At 46.5% G+C, this 14,779-nt stretch overlaps 2 protein-coding genes across 2 annotated transcripts; both read right to left on the reverse strand.

Moving 5' to 3' along the window:
- Positions 1–2,863: 2,863 nt before the first annotated feature.
- Positions 2,864–8,062, reverse strand: LOC134287426 (uncharacterized). The gene is made up of 2 exons (XM_062849234.1): positions 3,393–8,062; positions 2,864–3,276 (listed from the first exon to the last, which is right to left on the reverse strand). Exon 1 carries the CDS (start codon positions 8,045–8,047, stop codon positions 4,223–4,225), a length of 3,825 nt encoding a protein of 1,274 aa, XP_062705218.1. The 5' UTR covers positions 8,048–8,062; the 3' UTR covers positions 2,864–3,276; positions 3,393–4,222.
- A 23-nt stretch (positions 8,063–8,085) lies between these two features.
- On the reverse strand, positions 8,086–9,553 carry LOC134286938 (uncharacterized). Its single transcript, XM_062848643.1, has 2 exons — positions 8,174–9,553; positions 8,086–8,121 (listed from the first exon to the last, which is right to left on the reverse strand). Exons 1-2 carry the CDS (start codon positions 9,551–9,553, stop codon positions 8,086–8,088), a joined length of 1,416 nt encoding a protein of 471 aa, XP_062704627.1.
- Between the last annotated feature and the right edge of the window lie 5,226 nt (positions 9,554–14,779).

The raw sequence follows: 14,779 nt of genomic DNA on the forward strand, positions 1-14,779 counted from the left end.
GATTTTCCAAAAAATGGTCAGCCAGAGTGGACTAAGTACAATCAATTACTTTGCAATTTCTCTATTTCAAGATTTTTTTTACGTTTTTTCGCTATCAATACAGAGCGATGCTTTGATGAATAGTTATGAAGATTTATGGCAAAAAATCAAGATCATTTGTTGAAAATCTCATAACTTATAGAAATGCAAACTTTAAAGTCGTTTTTCTAGAAATTAGCTAAAAGACACATGGTCCTCCCTGACTTAACGCCGACCAATTGACGCAGTATTTGTGCGGATACTACGGGCTCAGCTTTGAGCATCTCATCTGATATGCGATCGACCCCCGGGGCTCGGCTCGATTTCATGCTATGGATGGCTGTTTCTGTCTACTGCACCAATGGATCCTCGTTGTTGACACAGGTAATGTGTCGAACACTTGGCGGATCATGCTGAGGTGTTGATGGCGTGGCCGATACTTGAAAAAGGTTTCCAATGTGCTCGAATCAGCGTTTCAACTGGTCAGCGGAGTCGGTCAATAGCTATCCAGATGTGTCTTTCACGGGCATCGTAGCTTGCATATCCCAAGTAACATTTTAAGTTTTGTTCGGCTCTACAAGAGATCTTCATGACCAATTCTATAGAACTTGCAATAAAACTGAATCATACATCAAAACCTCTTGATAACCTCTTTAAGAGTATCTTCCGGCTAAGTAGACCACTCTCGGAGAGGTTTTGCAAACCGCATCAAGAGTAGCAATAAACCCGTTTTAAAACCTAGTTGAAATATTTCCCATTCTCGATTGTTGTTGTTTTTTTTTTCAACAAAAACTATGACAGCTCAAGATGCAGAGAAGCTTCTTCGATGGCACGTAAAGTTCAGGAGGATACATCATTCGTAAGTAGAAAGCGATTAGTTCAAAGTTGTATTTTAGTAGATATTGTGCTGGTAGGCTTATGCGCATTCGAATTTACCGTGAATATTGGGGTTGCAGAATCATAAAATTAATGCGCTTCGAAAATAGTGAATATTATCATCTTGGAATGAAATAAATCAATTTGTGAATTTAGTAAAACTATTCCGAATCACAAGAAAACCCAGCAGAGAGAGTTTATTTATGTGAGCATGTTATGAAAATGGTTGCAAACTACCAATTCATTGCTAATTTAAGCGAAATTAACTATTTTTCATTCACGTAAGCTAATTCTTCAATATGGCGACGACCATAATCAGCGAAAATAAAACGAAAGCAAGTTTACTTTTATGATGACCGCAATAAACCTAGCAGCACAGACAAACAGACGTAACATTTCGAACATTTTTCGATTCAAATCATAGTCACGGAAACATATTCGCCCAATGCTAAAATGACTATGTTTGGCTGACCACCAACTAGGTGGCGGTAGTGAGCAAACGTCAAACTCGAACAAAAACGATGCGAGCGCCACGGTTGGGCAGTTGGCCAACTATCCAATTTTGAAAAAGACCGTTAAATCGGTGTACGATGGGAATTATCAGAGTGTTACGTCTGTTTGTCTGTGCTAGCAGTGTCGTAGTTTCTGCTTTTCCACCAACAGATGTCGTTACTAATCGAACGGATCGCCATCTGTTGAGTGTTTTAACAGTTTTATTGCGGTAATAATGATTGCCAGAAGGTTTACATAAAGGAAAGTTTTGTTTACTCTTAAAATCTGTCTTTATGGATATCTTCAAGTATACTATAAAACATTTTATTAATGGTTTTCATAAAAGCAGTCATAAAACTGTGAGTTTTAATTATTGCTGTAATAAAACATTAATAAAAATCAAACAAAACCAATCAGCGATGGAATTGTTACTTGGGATTAGTCCCACTAAGGCGACGTGAGACATCGTAGAAGCTAAGGAGTCCGTCCACGCTTTTGTTTCGCCTACATGAGCGCTTCACTTATTTCTCGAGAGACGAATAGCGCTGGCGGGCTACGGCTTTGTCTCCTCGTGTTTTCGCTCGTCTATGGCGGCTTTGGCGTTCCTTTGCTCCTCTATCTTCCTCCAGGTACCATCTGTGATCCACTGCTTTCTAAGGGTGCTGTTCGCGCGTTACACTTACGGTTTTCGGACCAGTATTATAAACTCGCGATTACTTCGAAAGAACGACACTTTATTACGCGAACAGAACTAACAATTTATTGCCGAAACAAACGAAAAGACCTCTTGTCTTCGCGGCGGTATATTTACTTCTAATTTAATTATGTACAAATAACAGCTGACCGGCGGCGGCGATCGAGAGGCGATCGTAGTTAAAGCCTAATTGCTACCTGCTGACCCGATCGTTGCCTAAAGCGAAACGGGCCAAGAAATAGCGAGTGACAGAACGAGATGACCAACAGTTCCACGACTGTGGAACATGTTTGGTCAGGGGCCGGATCACAACGTCCGAGGCCATACTGTCCCGGTCGTTAAGTCGCGTTTTTTTGCGAAATAACGTCCAAAAGTTTAGGTGCGTCATAATATCCTATGTGCCTTCTTTCCTTGGACTTCGTGGCATACTTGCATGTTTGGGCGTTATGCCCCGAAAAAATGCGCCATAAGGCCCTGGGACATTATGGCCTCGGACGTTATGATACTGCGCCGTTTGGTCACTCACTCTCTTCCTATCTATCCCTTGCATGACCATAGCCGGCCGCCTTGAAATATCATCGATTTCAAACTCTCCTGCTCTAACTAATGTATGTTTACAAAACTCAATAGAAATCCAAAATTGTTCCTTATATACTATGTACTACTGCTACTGTCGACGACGACAGTATGACCTTGGCCTATATACTTGGCACCGACGGACTGTCGGCTGCCTGTTGCTTTTCATAGGAGTGTTGTTGTTGCTCGAAGTTGTTGTTCGTCAATAATCCTCGGTGAAAAAGTAAGTTGGATGTAGAATCGTGGAGTTGGTGAAGTAAAATCGGAACAACTTACCTGGCAGACAAATTTCTGCACTTTAACTCTTTCCATACGGTGATTTGGTGTCTGCCAGGCGCGTTGGATGCCGATATCGTTGATTCGAATTTAGTGGACTGTAGTAGTTGGTTGGTTGATGACGATGCTAATTCACGATGCGATTTCAGGCTTGCGTTTCTGCCCATCAGACGTTTACAACTTTCGACGGCTTGACGTAGTGATGATCTGGACGGATTGACTGGAGGATGACCTCGACTTGACGACTTCGACTAGGGAAACTTGGACGATTCGATGCCGATGACTTGATCTCGGAGTTGGCTGACGGACTGAAGCATACCGTGCCGAATGGGACGTTGGTGGCTCTGAATGAGATGAGAGGGTGCTTTTATAAACGAAATTTTGAATACTAAAAAGACTTCCCTGGATGGAGGCCTTTTGGCCTCCGGTGGACGCCCGAGCGGCGTCGACGATGACATACTGATGTTTCCTTGAATTCGTCGACGGAGTTACCGGATGATTACTTGACGTGATGACTTGGTAAACTGAATGGACGCCGTCCTCGAGCTGACGACTGACGACACTTGACCTTGGACTTCTGACTACTGATGGCTTGGACGGATGTTGAGGCAATCTGTGCCGCGGATGACGTTGGTGGACTCTGCTGAATAATATGAAAGGGTGCTTTTTCACATGTAATGCTGAAAACAAGAATGACTTGCCTGGACGGAGGCCCTCAGGCCTCCGTTGGACGCCCGTGTGGCGCCGACGATCCCTCTGACGAACGATGGTAGATTCGGTTTGTCCTGTTTCTCGGTGACGATGATGCTCGTAAGCTTCCTAGCTATCCGTGGCGATTTTAACGGATCCTTGATGCCGAACGATCTTCACAGATTGGCCATACCCGTGGGAAATCGTGGCGGGAACCCGGGAGGTCGAATTGCGCACTTCTTCCTCCAATTGCAACGGTAGACGTACCTCGGAACATCAAACGTTTTGTGACTTTAGTGTCAGGACAGACAAAATACTACCAGACTTCTAGCCGTTTGCTAGATTGACGAGACAAACTGGACGGGATGCAACGATGCACATGCAACAACCACCAACGTACACGACACATATTACCTCAATTTCATGACAACGGACGGAGGACAACTCAAAATTTGCTTGAGTGTCGTTAGTTTGGCTGCACCAAACGGCAGGGAGGCATGTCTGAAGAAAAATGAGGAGGTTACTTTTTCGAAAGTTTAAGGAATACATAACTTAACTGGGGTTGCGGAGGTCTTTTCGACCTCCGCCGTTGGAGGAGTCCTAGTTCTCCCCTTCACCAGATGGAAGGTTGTCTCGGATTGGCAGCACGCAGATCTTGGAGATCGCTCGCTGGTAACTGCCATCTTTGGTCCGCACGGTAACAACTCTGATGTTCCCGTCAGACCCAGGGTGAACCTCGGTCACCCGTGCCAACTGCCACTTCAAGGGTGGCAAATTCTCCTCTTTCAAAACAACCATAGTGCCAACAGCTATGTTGTTCCTCTGCCTCGTCCATTTCGTCCGATTGTGGAGGTTGGACAAATACTGCTCCGACCATTTCTTCCACAACCTCTGGGTGAACTCCGTCATTCTTTCCCAAGCCGAAAGTCTGTTCTCCGGAACTCCACCAAGATCGGGTCCCGGAATGGCCGTCAGCGGCCGCTGGATCAAGAAGTGTCCAGGGGTGAGGGCCTCGAAGTCGTCCGGATCGTTGCTGATCGGGGTCAGCGGTCTTGAATTCAAGATTGCCTCTGTCTGTGCCAGCACCGTTTGCATCCTGTCGTATTCCAGGCTGCGAGTGCCAATCGTTCGCTTGAACAGGGTCTTGAACGACTTCACCGCCGATTCCCACAGTCCTCCGAAGTTCGGTGAGCGGGCTGGAATGAACCGGAACTCGATTCTGTCCTCTATCGTCTGTCGTAGCACTGCATCCGTGAACTGCTGACTCGCGAACAGCTGGGCTAGCTCATCCAGCTTTCGTCGAGCGCCGACGAAGTTCGTCCCGTTGTCGCACATTATCAGCGATGGTTTGCCACGACGCGCAGTGAACCGTTGCAACGTCTCAAGGAATGCCTGCGTCGACAGATCGGCCGCTAGCTCCAAATGCACCGCTTTGGTAACTAGGCACACGTAAACTGCTACGAAGCATTTGATCGGTCGGGCTCTACGCTGCGGGTACACCACATGGAACGGGCCGCAGTAATCGATGCCGACTTTCTGGAACGGGAAACATGGTCTGACTCGCTCGGGGGGTAGATCGGCCATCAGTTGCTCCTGTATTTTCGGTTTCGCACGAAAGCACTGCACGCATTCGTGGATAACCTGCCTTGCTAGATTCCTGGCGCTTGTTGCCCAGAATCGCTCTCGGACTGCCGTGACGATCTGCTGTTGACCAGCGTGGAAGTATTTGCGGTGGTAATAGACAACGACGATTTTCGTGAAGGGATGCCGATGGTCGAGTATGTACGGATGCTTCCTGCCATCCGGAACATCCGCGTTCTTCAGCCGGCCGCCAACGCACAATACGCCTTCAACTAATTGGGGATTGAGGTTCGATATTCTAGAGGAATCCTGCACCTGTCCGTGTCGAGCTATGTCTGCGAATTCCTGTGGAAAGCTTTCCTGCTGCGATAGCTTCACCAGCTCCTTGACTGCGTCGTCGTACTCCTGGGACGTGATGCAGCCTACTTTCCGACAGGACCGATTTGCCGGCGACGAATTCCACTTGAACCGTCGAATGTGAACGGTCAGCCGAACTAGATCCACCAGCGACGAACGAAGTCCGAAGATCTCACTAGGGGAAACAGCGGGGAGGGCTGCGACAATCGCTTTCTCCTCTAATTCTGCCTGGTCGAGACTGCCCTCGTCGATCTGTGCCGAAGTGGGCCAGTACTGGTTGTCCAACATCAACCATTTCGGTCCGTGAAACCATCGAGACTCGTATTGAAGCTGTGCTGGACTCATTCCTCGTGAAATAATGTCCGCCGGGTTATCCTCACCGGCGACGTGCTTCCAAACACTTCCCTTCGTAATGTGCTGGATTTCGGAGACACGATTTGCCACAAACTGCTTCCATCTCGCAGGTGACGATGAAAGCCAGCAGACGACGATCGTCGAGTCTGTCCAGAAGTGGCACTTGGTGACGACGTTGATGTTTCTAGCGACTTTCTCGTATAGGTGGGCAAGGAGAAGTGCCGAGGACAACTCTAGGCGGGGTGTTGACAGCGACTTCTTGTTTTTCTTCAAATTCTCGAGCGGAGCCACCCGAGATTTGGAGGTCAGCAGGTGAACTGACACGTTCCCATCTGCTGTCACAGTACGCACGTACACGCATGCGCCGTATGCCTTGTTCGACGCGTCGCAGAATCCGTGCAGCTCAACCGTTTCGGTGCTACGGCTCGTTCCAACCCATCGGGGAACTGCAATCCCATCTAGGCCTGCTAGATTTCGCCTGTACTCACGCCACTGCTCTTGAAGCTGCGAGCTAAGCGGTTTATCCCACTCGCAGTCGTGCTTCCATAGATCTTGAAGGAAGATCTTTGCCTGGATGATTACCGGACCCACCAGTCCTAACGGGTCAAACAGTCGAGACGCATCAGACAAGACGCAACGCTTCGTAATCTCCGCGGCCTCATTCCAAGCTGGCGAACTGAATCGGAAGCAGTCCGTGCTAGGCTCCCATGTCAAGCCTAACGTTTTCACGGCGGCGGTAGACGAATCTAGCTCCAGAATCGAGCGCTCATCTCTCAAACCCTCCGGCACCGCTGACAGCAACTCTTTGCTGTTAGAATTCCACTTTCGCAAGGAGAATCCGGCAGACTGCAGGAGTTCTACCATCTGACCAACTAGTGTCTTCCCTTCTTCGATGTCGTCTACGCCGGACAGCATATCATCGACGTAGAAGTCCTTTCTGAGGACCTTTGCCGCTGCAGGATGCGACTTTTCCCCTTCATCTGCCAGACACTGCAGACACTTCGTTGCGAGGTATGGAGCGGACGCTGTACCGTAGGTGACTGTCGTGAGAGCGAAAGTACGGATCGGCTCTGAAGCGCTGTCTCTCCAAACGATCCTTTGCAGCTGCTGATCGGCTGCATTCATCAGCACCATGCGGTACATTTTAGCGACGTCTCCTACGAGGGCGAATCGGTGCGTACGGAACCGGAGTGTGATGTCCACGATCATGTCCTGCACTACGGGTCCCACCATTAGGGCATCGTTCAAAGAGATTCCACTGGACGTCTTGCAGGAAGCATCGAAAACGACACGCAGCTTCGTAGTCGTGCTGTCTGGCTTCAGAACAGCGTGGTGAGGCAAGTAATACGACAACGCGCTCGCATCATCGTCGGAAAGCTCCCTCATGTGGTCCATGTCCAGATATTCGCGCATGAACTCCGCGTACTGCTTCTTCAGTTCTGGATTCATCGCGAGCCGCCGTTCTACTCCCAAAAAGCGCTTGATTGCTGTTGATCTGGAGTCGCCTAGCTGCTGGATCACTCGCTCCTTCTTCGGCAGTGTGACTACGTACCTCCCTTCTTCGTCCCGAAACGTCGTTCTGTCGAAAAACTCCTCGCAGGCCGATTCTTCGACCGACAGTGTGCTGGTTGACTGGCAAGTCTCTACTTCCCAGAACCGGGAAAGTTGATCCTGGATCTCCGCCGTCGAACAAACGTGGGTTAAGGAGTACGTTGCAGCAGTCGGACCCTCGGGAACAGGACCGGAAACAATCCATCCGAACACGGTGTCTTGTAGAGTCGGGCCGTCGTCTGTTGCCCTCCGCCGTTCGTTTTTGAGCAGCTCCATGTAGTATTCTGCTCCGATGATGATGTCTATCGGTCCTATCTCGAAGAACTTGGGATCTGCTAGCACCGAGGGATTCGGAAGATTCCACGTTGCGACACAGAAGCTTGCTGTCGGCAGTGACACAGTCAGCTTCGGCAACACGTGAAACGACATCTCCTCGACGAACGACGATATTTTCGGCGACCTTGGACCAACTACAGCGGTAATCAGCCTTGTCGACACTGCTTGCGACGATCCAATGCCTTGAATCGACAGATAGACTGGCGTTTCGTCTAGCTTCAGCTTGCTAGCGAAACCTCTTGTCATGAGACAATGCTGTGAACACGAGTCTAGCAGAGCTCGTGCTACCACGGGGTTGCCGTAGCGGTCTTGAATGCTGACTAGTGCGGTCGAGAGAATGATGGTTTGTTTCGGTGTAATTGGGAGAGCTACATGTGTTTGGCTTGTGGTGGCGTGTTCTGTGGCTGGCTGAGTGTGTGAGTCTGGTGTGTTAGCAGTGTTAGCAGTCTGTGTCTGTTGGTTCGGTGTTGGTGGTCTGGATTGTGGCTGTCTAGGTTGCTGATTGACTGTCGACGGTCTTGACTGCGTGGGTGGAACGGAGGATCTGGGCGCTTCAGAGTGCAGCAGTGTGTGATGCTTCTGATGGCACTGATGACACGTTCCCTTCTCGCAGGTTCTAGCGAAATGTCCAGGATACAAACAATTCCGGCAGAGCTTGTTCCTGTTTGCAGCCTCAATCCTCTCCGCCACGCTCATCCGCTGGAATCTTGCGCACTGGAATACAGAGTGTCGTGGCTCGCTGCAGAAATGACACTTCAGAGCGGACTTGAAAGATGTGTTGCACACCGCTGGGCGAGATTGTCGTTGCTGGATGGGAACCGTAGGCCTTGATGGAGCGATTGACTGCAGAACGGAGCAGTGACTCTTCAGAAAGTCCAACACAGCGGGATACTGTGCAACTTCCTTGCTGTTGTGGTGGGTTTCCCAGTGGCGTAGGGTAGCCATGTCCAATCGGGAACAAACCATATAGGCGAGAATCGTGCTCCAGTCCGAAGGTTTTTCGCCGATCTTCTCCAGCATCTGCAGGTTCTTCTCGAACGCGCTGATCAACCGGTTGAGCTCCTCGTAGCTTTCCTTCTTGAGTGTCTCCACGGCGAAAAGTGCATCGAGGTGCACCTTGACGATCAACTTCTTATTTTCATACCGGCTCTCCAACGCCTTCCACGCTACCGCGTAATTGGCTGCAGACAAATCAATGCAGTTTATTTCCTGCAGCGCATCACCGGACAACGAAGACCTCAAGTACGTAAACTTGTCCACTTCCGTGAGGAGATTGCTGTCATGTATGAGACTCCGGAAGCTGTCACGGTACGGTACCCATTCGTTGATCTTTCCAGTGAACGACGGCAGCTTAATCTCGGGGAGTTTTACCTTCGCAAACTGGGTTCCTGGTTGCGCATCCGGGGCTTGAAGCGTGGAATTCTTCGACGTACTGGATCCAATCGACTGGAAAGCCAGCAGTTCGGACTTCAGAGCGTAGTAGACGTTTTCGAAGTCCTGTCGTATCTTGTCGTTTTGCTGCATGAGTGTTTTTTCGTCGCCATCGCCATCCTCAATCGCATCCTCCAAAAGCAGCTCGATTTGCAATCGGATCTCGAGAAACTGACCGAATAGCTTGTCCAATGCTTCCAATCTCACGCTCACTTGTCCCGCATCTCGCTTCGTTTGGAAACCACTGACGAACTGTTGAATTCCATCCAGCGATTTCCGCAGCTGGTGCTCCTGCTTGTTGAGCATTCGGAGGTCAGGCATAATTGGTCACAAATTGCACTAACACTCGCACTAACGATCGAGGTGGGTAGCTCAACCGAACAAAGTACAAAGTCACTCCACTGCACAGTCGAAAAATTCACACCACTGCACTGCACTGCACTTGCACAATCACCTAGCACTTTGATCGACTCGACGAACCACCCACGCGACCCGGTTGACAGACTTACAACCCAAAAACGACAGCAGCAGGGGAACCAACCTTGGAAGTAGAATCAACAGCCAACAAATTCCAGCGAAACCGAGACCAAACAAGACCTTTTTAAGCGGACACCAGGGCTACTGCTCTTGAAATAAAACTGACTCACATCACATGCATTTCAATGATTTATTCGATGCACAGCCACAAAGTTTCAAAACGGCGTATCATGCAAATTACGCCACCACACTCATGCAAGCTACTCCCTTATCTGCCTTCCGGCCTGCAATCGTCCTCGTTGATGCGATTCGTCGTCGTCGTCCAGTTCCGCCAAGGAGATGGCCACTATCGGCTTCGGTGGTCTCCTATTGGATTTTGCACTGTTTACGCACTACCGACGGCGCGCAATTTCTTCCGCGATGGCGCGATCTTTCACCGAAATGGTGACACTTCGTCTTTTGTCACTGTCCGTGCACAATAGTGCAATCGTCCATCACTGTCCGTGGCTCCAATCTCCCAAAATCACTCGCGCCGGTGTCCAAAAACCTTCGCCGGGAATCCGTATCCGGCTCGAAGGACCAAATGTTCGCGCGTTACACTTACGGTTTTCGGACCAGTATTATAAACTCGCGATTACTTCGAAAGAACGACACTTTATTACGCGAACAGAACTAACAATTTATTGCCGAAACAAACGAAAAGACCTCTTGTCTTCGCGGCGGTATATTTACTTCTAATTTAATTATGTACAAATAACAGCTGACCGGCGGCGGCGATCGAGAGGCGATCGTAGTTAAAGCCTAATTCAAGCATAATTTTTCAAATCGACGTATCTAACTTTTTCACTGATCTGAGTAAATTCACGTTCAATGTTGACAACCATTCCACTAAAATAGTTTTTTATAAAAAGACTTTTCATAAGTTTTTTCGTGCTTTACATCACCAGGGATATAGCACGTACTAGGTAAGAAACAAAACCTACTCATTCCATATCATTTTCACAATGTATTTTGACAAAAATACACATACACCGGGTTGGTTAGAGATACGTCATGCCAGATACGTCGCTTTTGTATGGTGCCAGTTTGGTGTATCTGTTACTTTTGATTTTGGCTAGATACGTCGTTTGGTTTTCTCATATATCAAAACGGTGTATCTATCAGTAAAGTTGTAAACATCAAAATAATTAGATACGTCGTTTTGAATAATATCCTTAGTTTAACAAATTAAGCAATAAATCATCAAACAGTGATGTGGATTCTTCAATTTGCTTTATGAATCATGCATGCAGCAGTTAACCCGGATTTGTTTACATTCTCGAGTTACGTCGGATTGAAAAGTTATGCTTGAATTGCTACCTGCTGACCCGATCGTTGCCTAAAGCGAAACGGGCCAAGAAATAGCGAGTGACAGAACGAGATGACCAACAGTTCCACGACTGTGGAACATGTTTGGTCACTCACTCTCTTCCTATCTATCCCTTGCATGACCAGGTGCGTAGCTCACGAAAATTATACTCACCGGTGGCGATGAAGGTGTTCTTGATGGCGCTCCATTGATCTTCTACGCTTCCACTTTCCGGAATTTCCGTAGTATGGTTCTCCAGCTCCTTGACGAAGGACCTTTTCACCGCAGCGTCTTTCAGTCGGCCTGTGTTGAACCGGCGCCAGATTTTCTCCTTCTATCAATGATCCTTGCAATGCACTGGATCTCGCCAATTAGGATCGAACCTAGGGGCAAGACACTGTGCAAACGAGAGTAACTCTGAGAAATTCTGAGTAACTCTTTTCACCAATGATCGACGAAATTTGTTGAAAAACACCCCTAAAACTGCAAGAAAAGCGAGATATCGGGCAATATTGTTTTGATTTTGCGATAAATCAGGCAACACCCATGTAAAAACAGGAGCAATCCGGAGGAATTCTGAGCAACTCTGTGACGGAAAATGTACTCTCCAGCACAGTGTCTTGCCCCAAGGATCGAACGTAATGTCGACGCTACTTTTGTTCCGCACGTCAAAAAGGCTCCGTCTCCATTTTCGGCTGATGCAGATGTGGTCGATTTATAACCCATGTAACTTTGTGCACTGGTCGATAAAGAAAGAGCGATCCCCTAATCACCATTCATTGTTGCCAAAAAACTCTACAAAAGCTCTCCGTTCTGACGTGTGCTCATAGTCCAAGGTGTCGGAACCAACCTTCGCGTTGAGGATCTTGATATCACCTTTCGGAATCTTGGCCACGATGGCGCGTAAGGTTTCGAATCGGTTTTCTGAATGCTGAAGCTGGCTACAATTATCCTCTCATTAATAGTTTCCCCACAGACAAACAGACGTAACACTCTGATAACTCCCATCGTACACCGATTTAACGGTCTATTTAAAAATTTGATAGTTGGCCAACTGATGATCCGTGGCGCTCGCATCGTTTTTGTTGGAGTTTGACGTTTGCTCACTACCACCACCTAGTTGATGGTCGACCAAACTCCTTTAGCATTGGGCGAACATGTTTCCGTGACTATTATTTAAATCGAAAAATGTTCGAAGTGTTACGTCTGTTTGTCTGTGGTTTCCCCCTTCACTGGCGTGAGCGCTGAACAGGAAATCAACTCCACAGCGAAGAGGACCCAACTAACAATCGCCAGCCGCAAACAAGCATGCATGCTAAATTGTTGCTTTATAATAGTAATTATAGCTGAACTAAATTTATGCTGTACACATTACTGTACAAATGCTATTTCAATTGAAAAAGTAGCCAATGTTCAACTTTTCGTATTGGTATTATCAATGATAATTTAAAACACTTTTCAAGCGTTTAATAAGATTTTTATTCGACACGCAGTAATTCCTTTACAACATAACAATACTTTTTTGTGCTTCTTGTTAAGTTCATGTAAAAATTAGGACATGTATCTGTATAATGTGTTTTTCACAAATCAAATAAGCGCTTTCGTTTCATCATACTTTGACTCAGAGTACATAATGAAAAACACGTGTTTTTGTACTGAACAACAGCTGAATTGTTGTTTAGTCGTTAACCATAATGTTGTGCTAATTCACCACTGCTGAATAGTAGCCGAAGTCTGATCATTATTAAACCACGGGAAGTTTATGTTTTGATTTGAGCGCTGCAATTCATCATCTCTAGGATGGCGCAGATAGGAAGGCATGCGGCTGGCTATCGACAGATTTCGAGTTCGAATCTGGATTTAGGTAAATTTATGTGTAGTTATTTTTTCACAATACATATTTGTTCACAGCATTAAGTTCCAATCATAAACTCTCGTGGAAATTTAAAAAAATGCATTTTTTAAATTTTTAACCATTTTTGCTAAAGCTGAAAAAGCTTTACTATATACAGCGTCCGTTCGCTCGTTGCAAACCCGCTCGTTGCAAAGCTTTTTAGTTGCAAGTCCGCTAATTGCAAAATTTGACAAGTTTTTGCAATTAAAAAGCAAGCATGTGTCAAATTCGTGCTGTCAGTTATGCTGGCATTGCATTTCGATGCACTTTAGTGTCAAAGTGACGTTGCAATTAGCGAATGGCAAAGTAAACATTTTGCAACGAGCGAACGGCCGCTGTAGTTGTAAAACGATTCAACAACAAACAGTTCAGTTGGTACACAACACTATGCTTTATAGTTTCTCCAAATTTGTGTGAACAAAACCCGAACTAAGGTAGTGCCTGAAAATTATCCAAATGTTATTCAGCATCATGCTGAATCAATTCGTCGTAAAAGTGCTTGTAAGATGAGTGATTGTTAGTTGGGGAGCCTGTTCAACTCGTAGGCCAGAGTATTGTAGCACTTGACCCTACATTAATCTGTGTTCTCCAAAGTTCGGTCAACGGACTTCGCTCAGTCCTAGGATCTCAAGCTTCAAACGGCATGCCTCATTGGCTAGTTGTGCCAGTTTACCCTGCTGCGAATTGGGCGATTTGTAGCCCACATAAAATTACATTTTTGGATCTGTATGTGTATTAACAAGTTAAAATAGATTATTTGGCAACTATGTTTTTGATTTGTTTCTCAACGAAGCACTTGAAACTGTATTGCCTAATCGCTGATCATGCAATGATATTTGCAAAACTGGACATCAAACATCCCCGAAGCATGTCAATCAAAATGTGTTTATTGATTCTGCCAATAACCGTCATCCGTTCCAGCCCGATAGTCAATTTGTCGCCTGGAACTTTGTAGCAGCAATAGGTTTGCATCATCATCACCATTCCGCTTCGCTTCAGTAACTGAATCTAGCCACCAAGTATGTACCTTACTGTAGATAGGTACTGTCCAGTTGCGTTCGATAAACCTAAACCAGCCTTTGCCATAAACCGTGGAGACGAACTGTTACGCAATCATCTTTTTTTCTCTCTACGAGTAAAGACAGTCTATTTCCATGCAATAGAGGTTATTTTCATCTGCCCTATCCGATCTGGCCCGGGACGGTACAAAACATCTCCAGCTGCCGGGTAGGTAGGCAGTTACTTATTCAACGGCACTGATGATATAGCGTCGTAGTCATCATCATCATCATCATCCACCTTACACAGTTAAACAGACTTCATGCGTTCGGTAATGGAAATCACCGAAATCGATCGGTAATATGTGAGTTTACCAAAGTTTCGGTAATCGACCAGTTTTTGACAGCTCATTACGTCAAAAATTGCTGAATTTCGGTAAACTTCCTGGCGCATGTCAGAAAAACTACCGAAAAGTCTGTAAAGCGTCGAAATCACCGAATTCGGTAAATTATTTTACCAAAACTTCGGTAACGGACGAACTATGTTACCGAAATCGGTAACTTTGACAGCTGGCAGTATTGAATAATCGTGTTTGCGTTTTCTTGTGCTGCAGTTAACATCAGTCATCAGTTGCATCTGTTTTCAGAAGATTTCGTGTATTATTTCACTTTATTCTTCAGACAAAGGTAAGTAAAACGTGACTCATGTTTAGTTATAATAATTAACAAGAAAAAATTGCAGCTGTTTGCTTCCGATATCCTCTTGCGGTACGTCGTCATCATCACTTTTGGAGCTGGGCGATTGTCATCGATGGATCCATCTCCACCTC

Source organism: Aedes albopictus, chromosome 2 (assembly GCF_035046485.1).
Source record: "Aedes albopictus strain Foshan chromosome 2, AalbF5, whole genome shotgun sequence".
Lineage (NCBI taxonomy): Eukaryota > Metazoa > Arthropoda > Insecta > Diptera > Culicidae > Aedes > Aedes albopictus.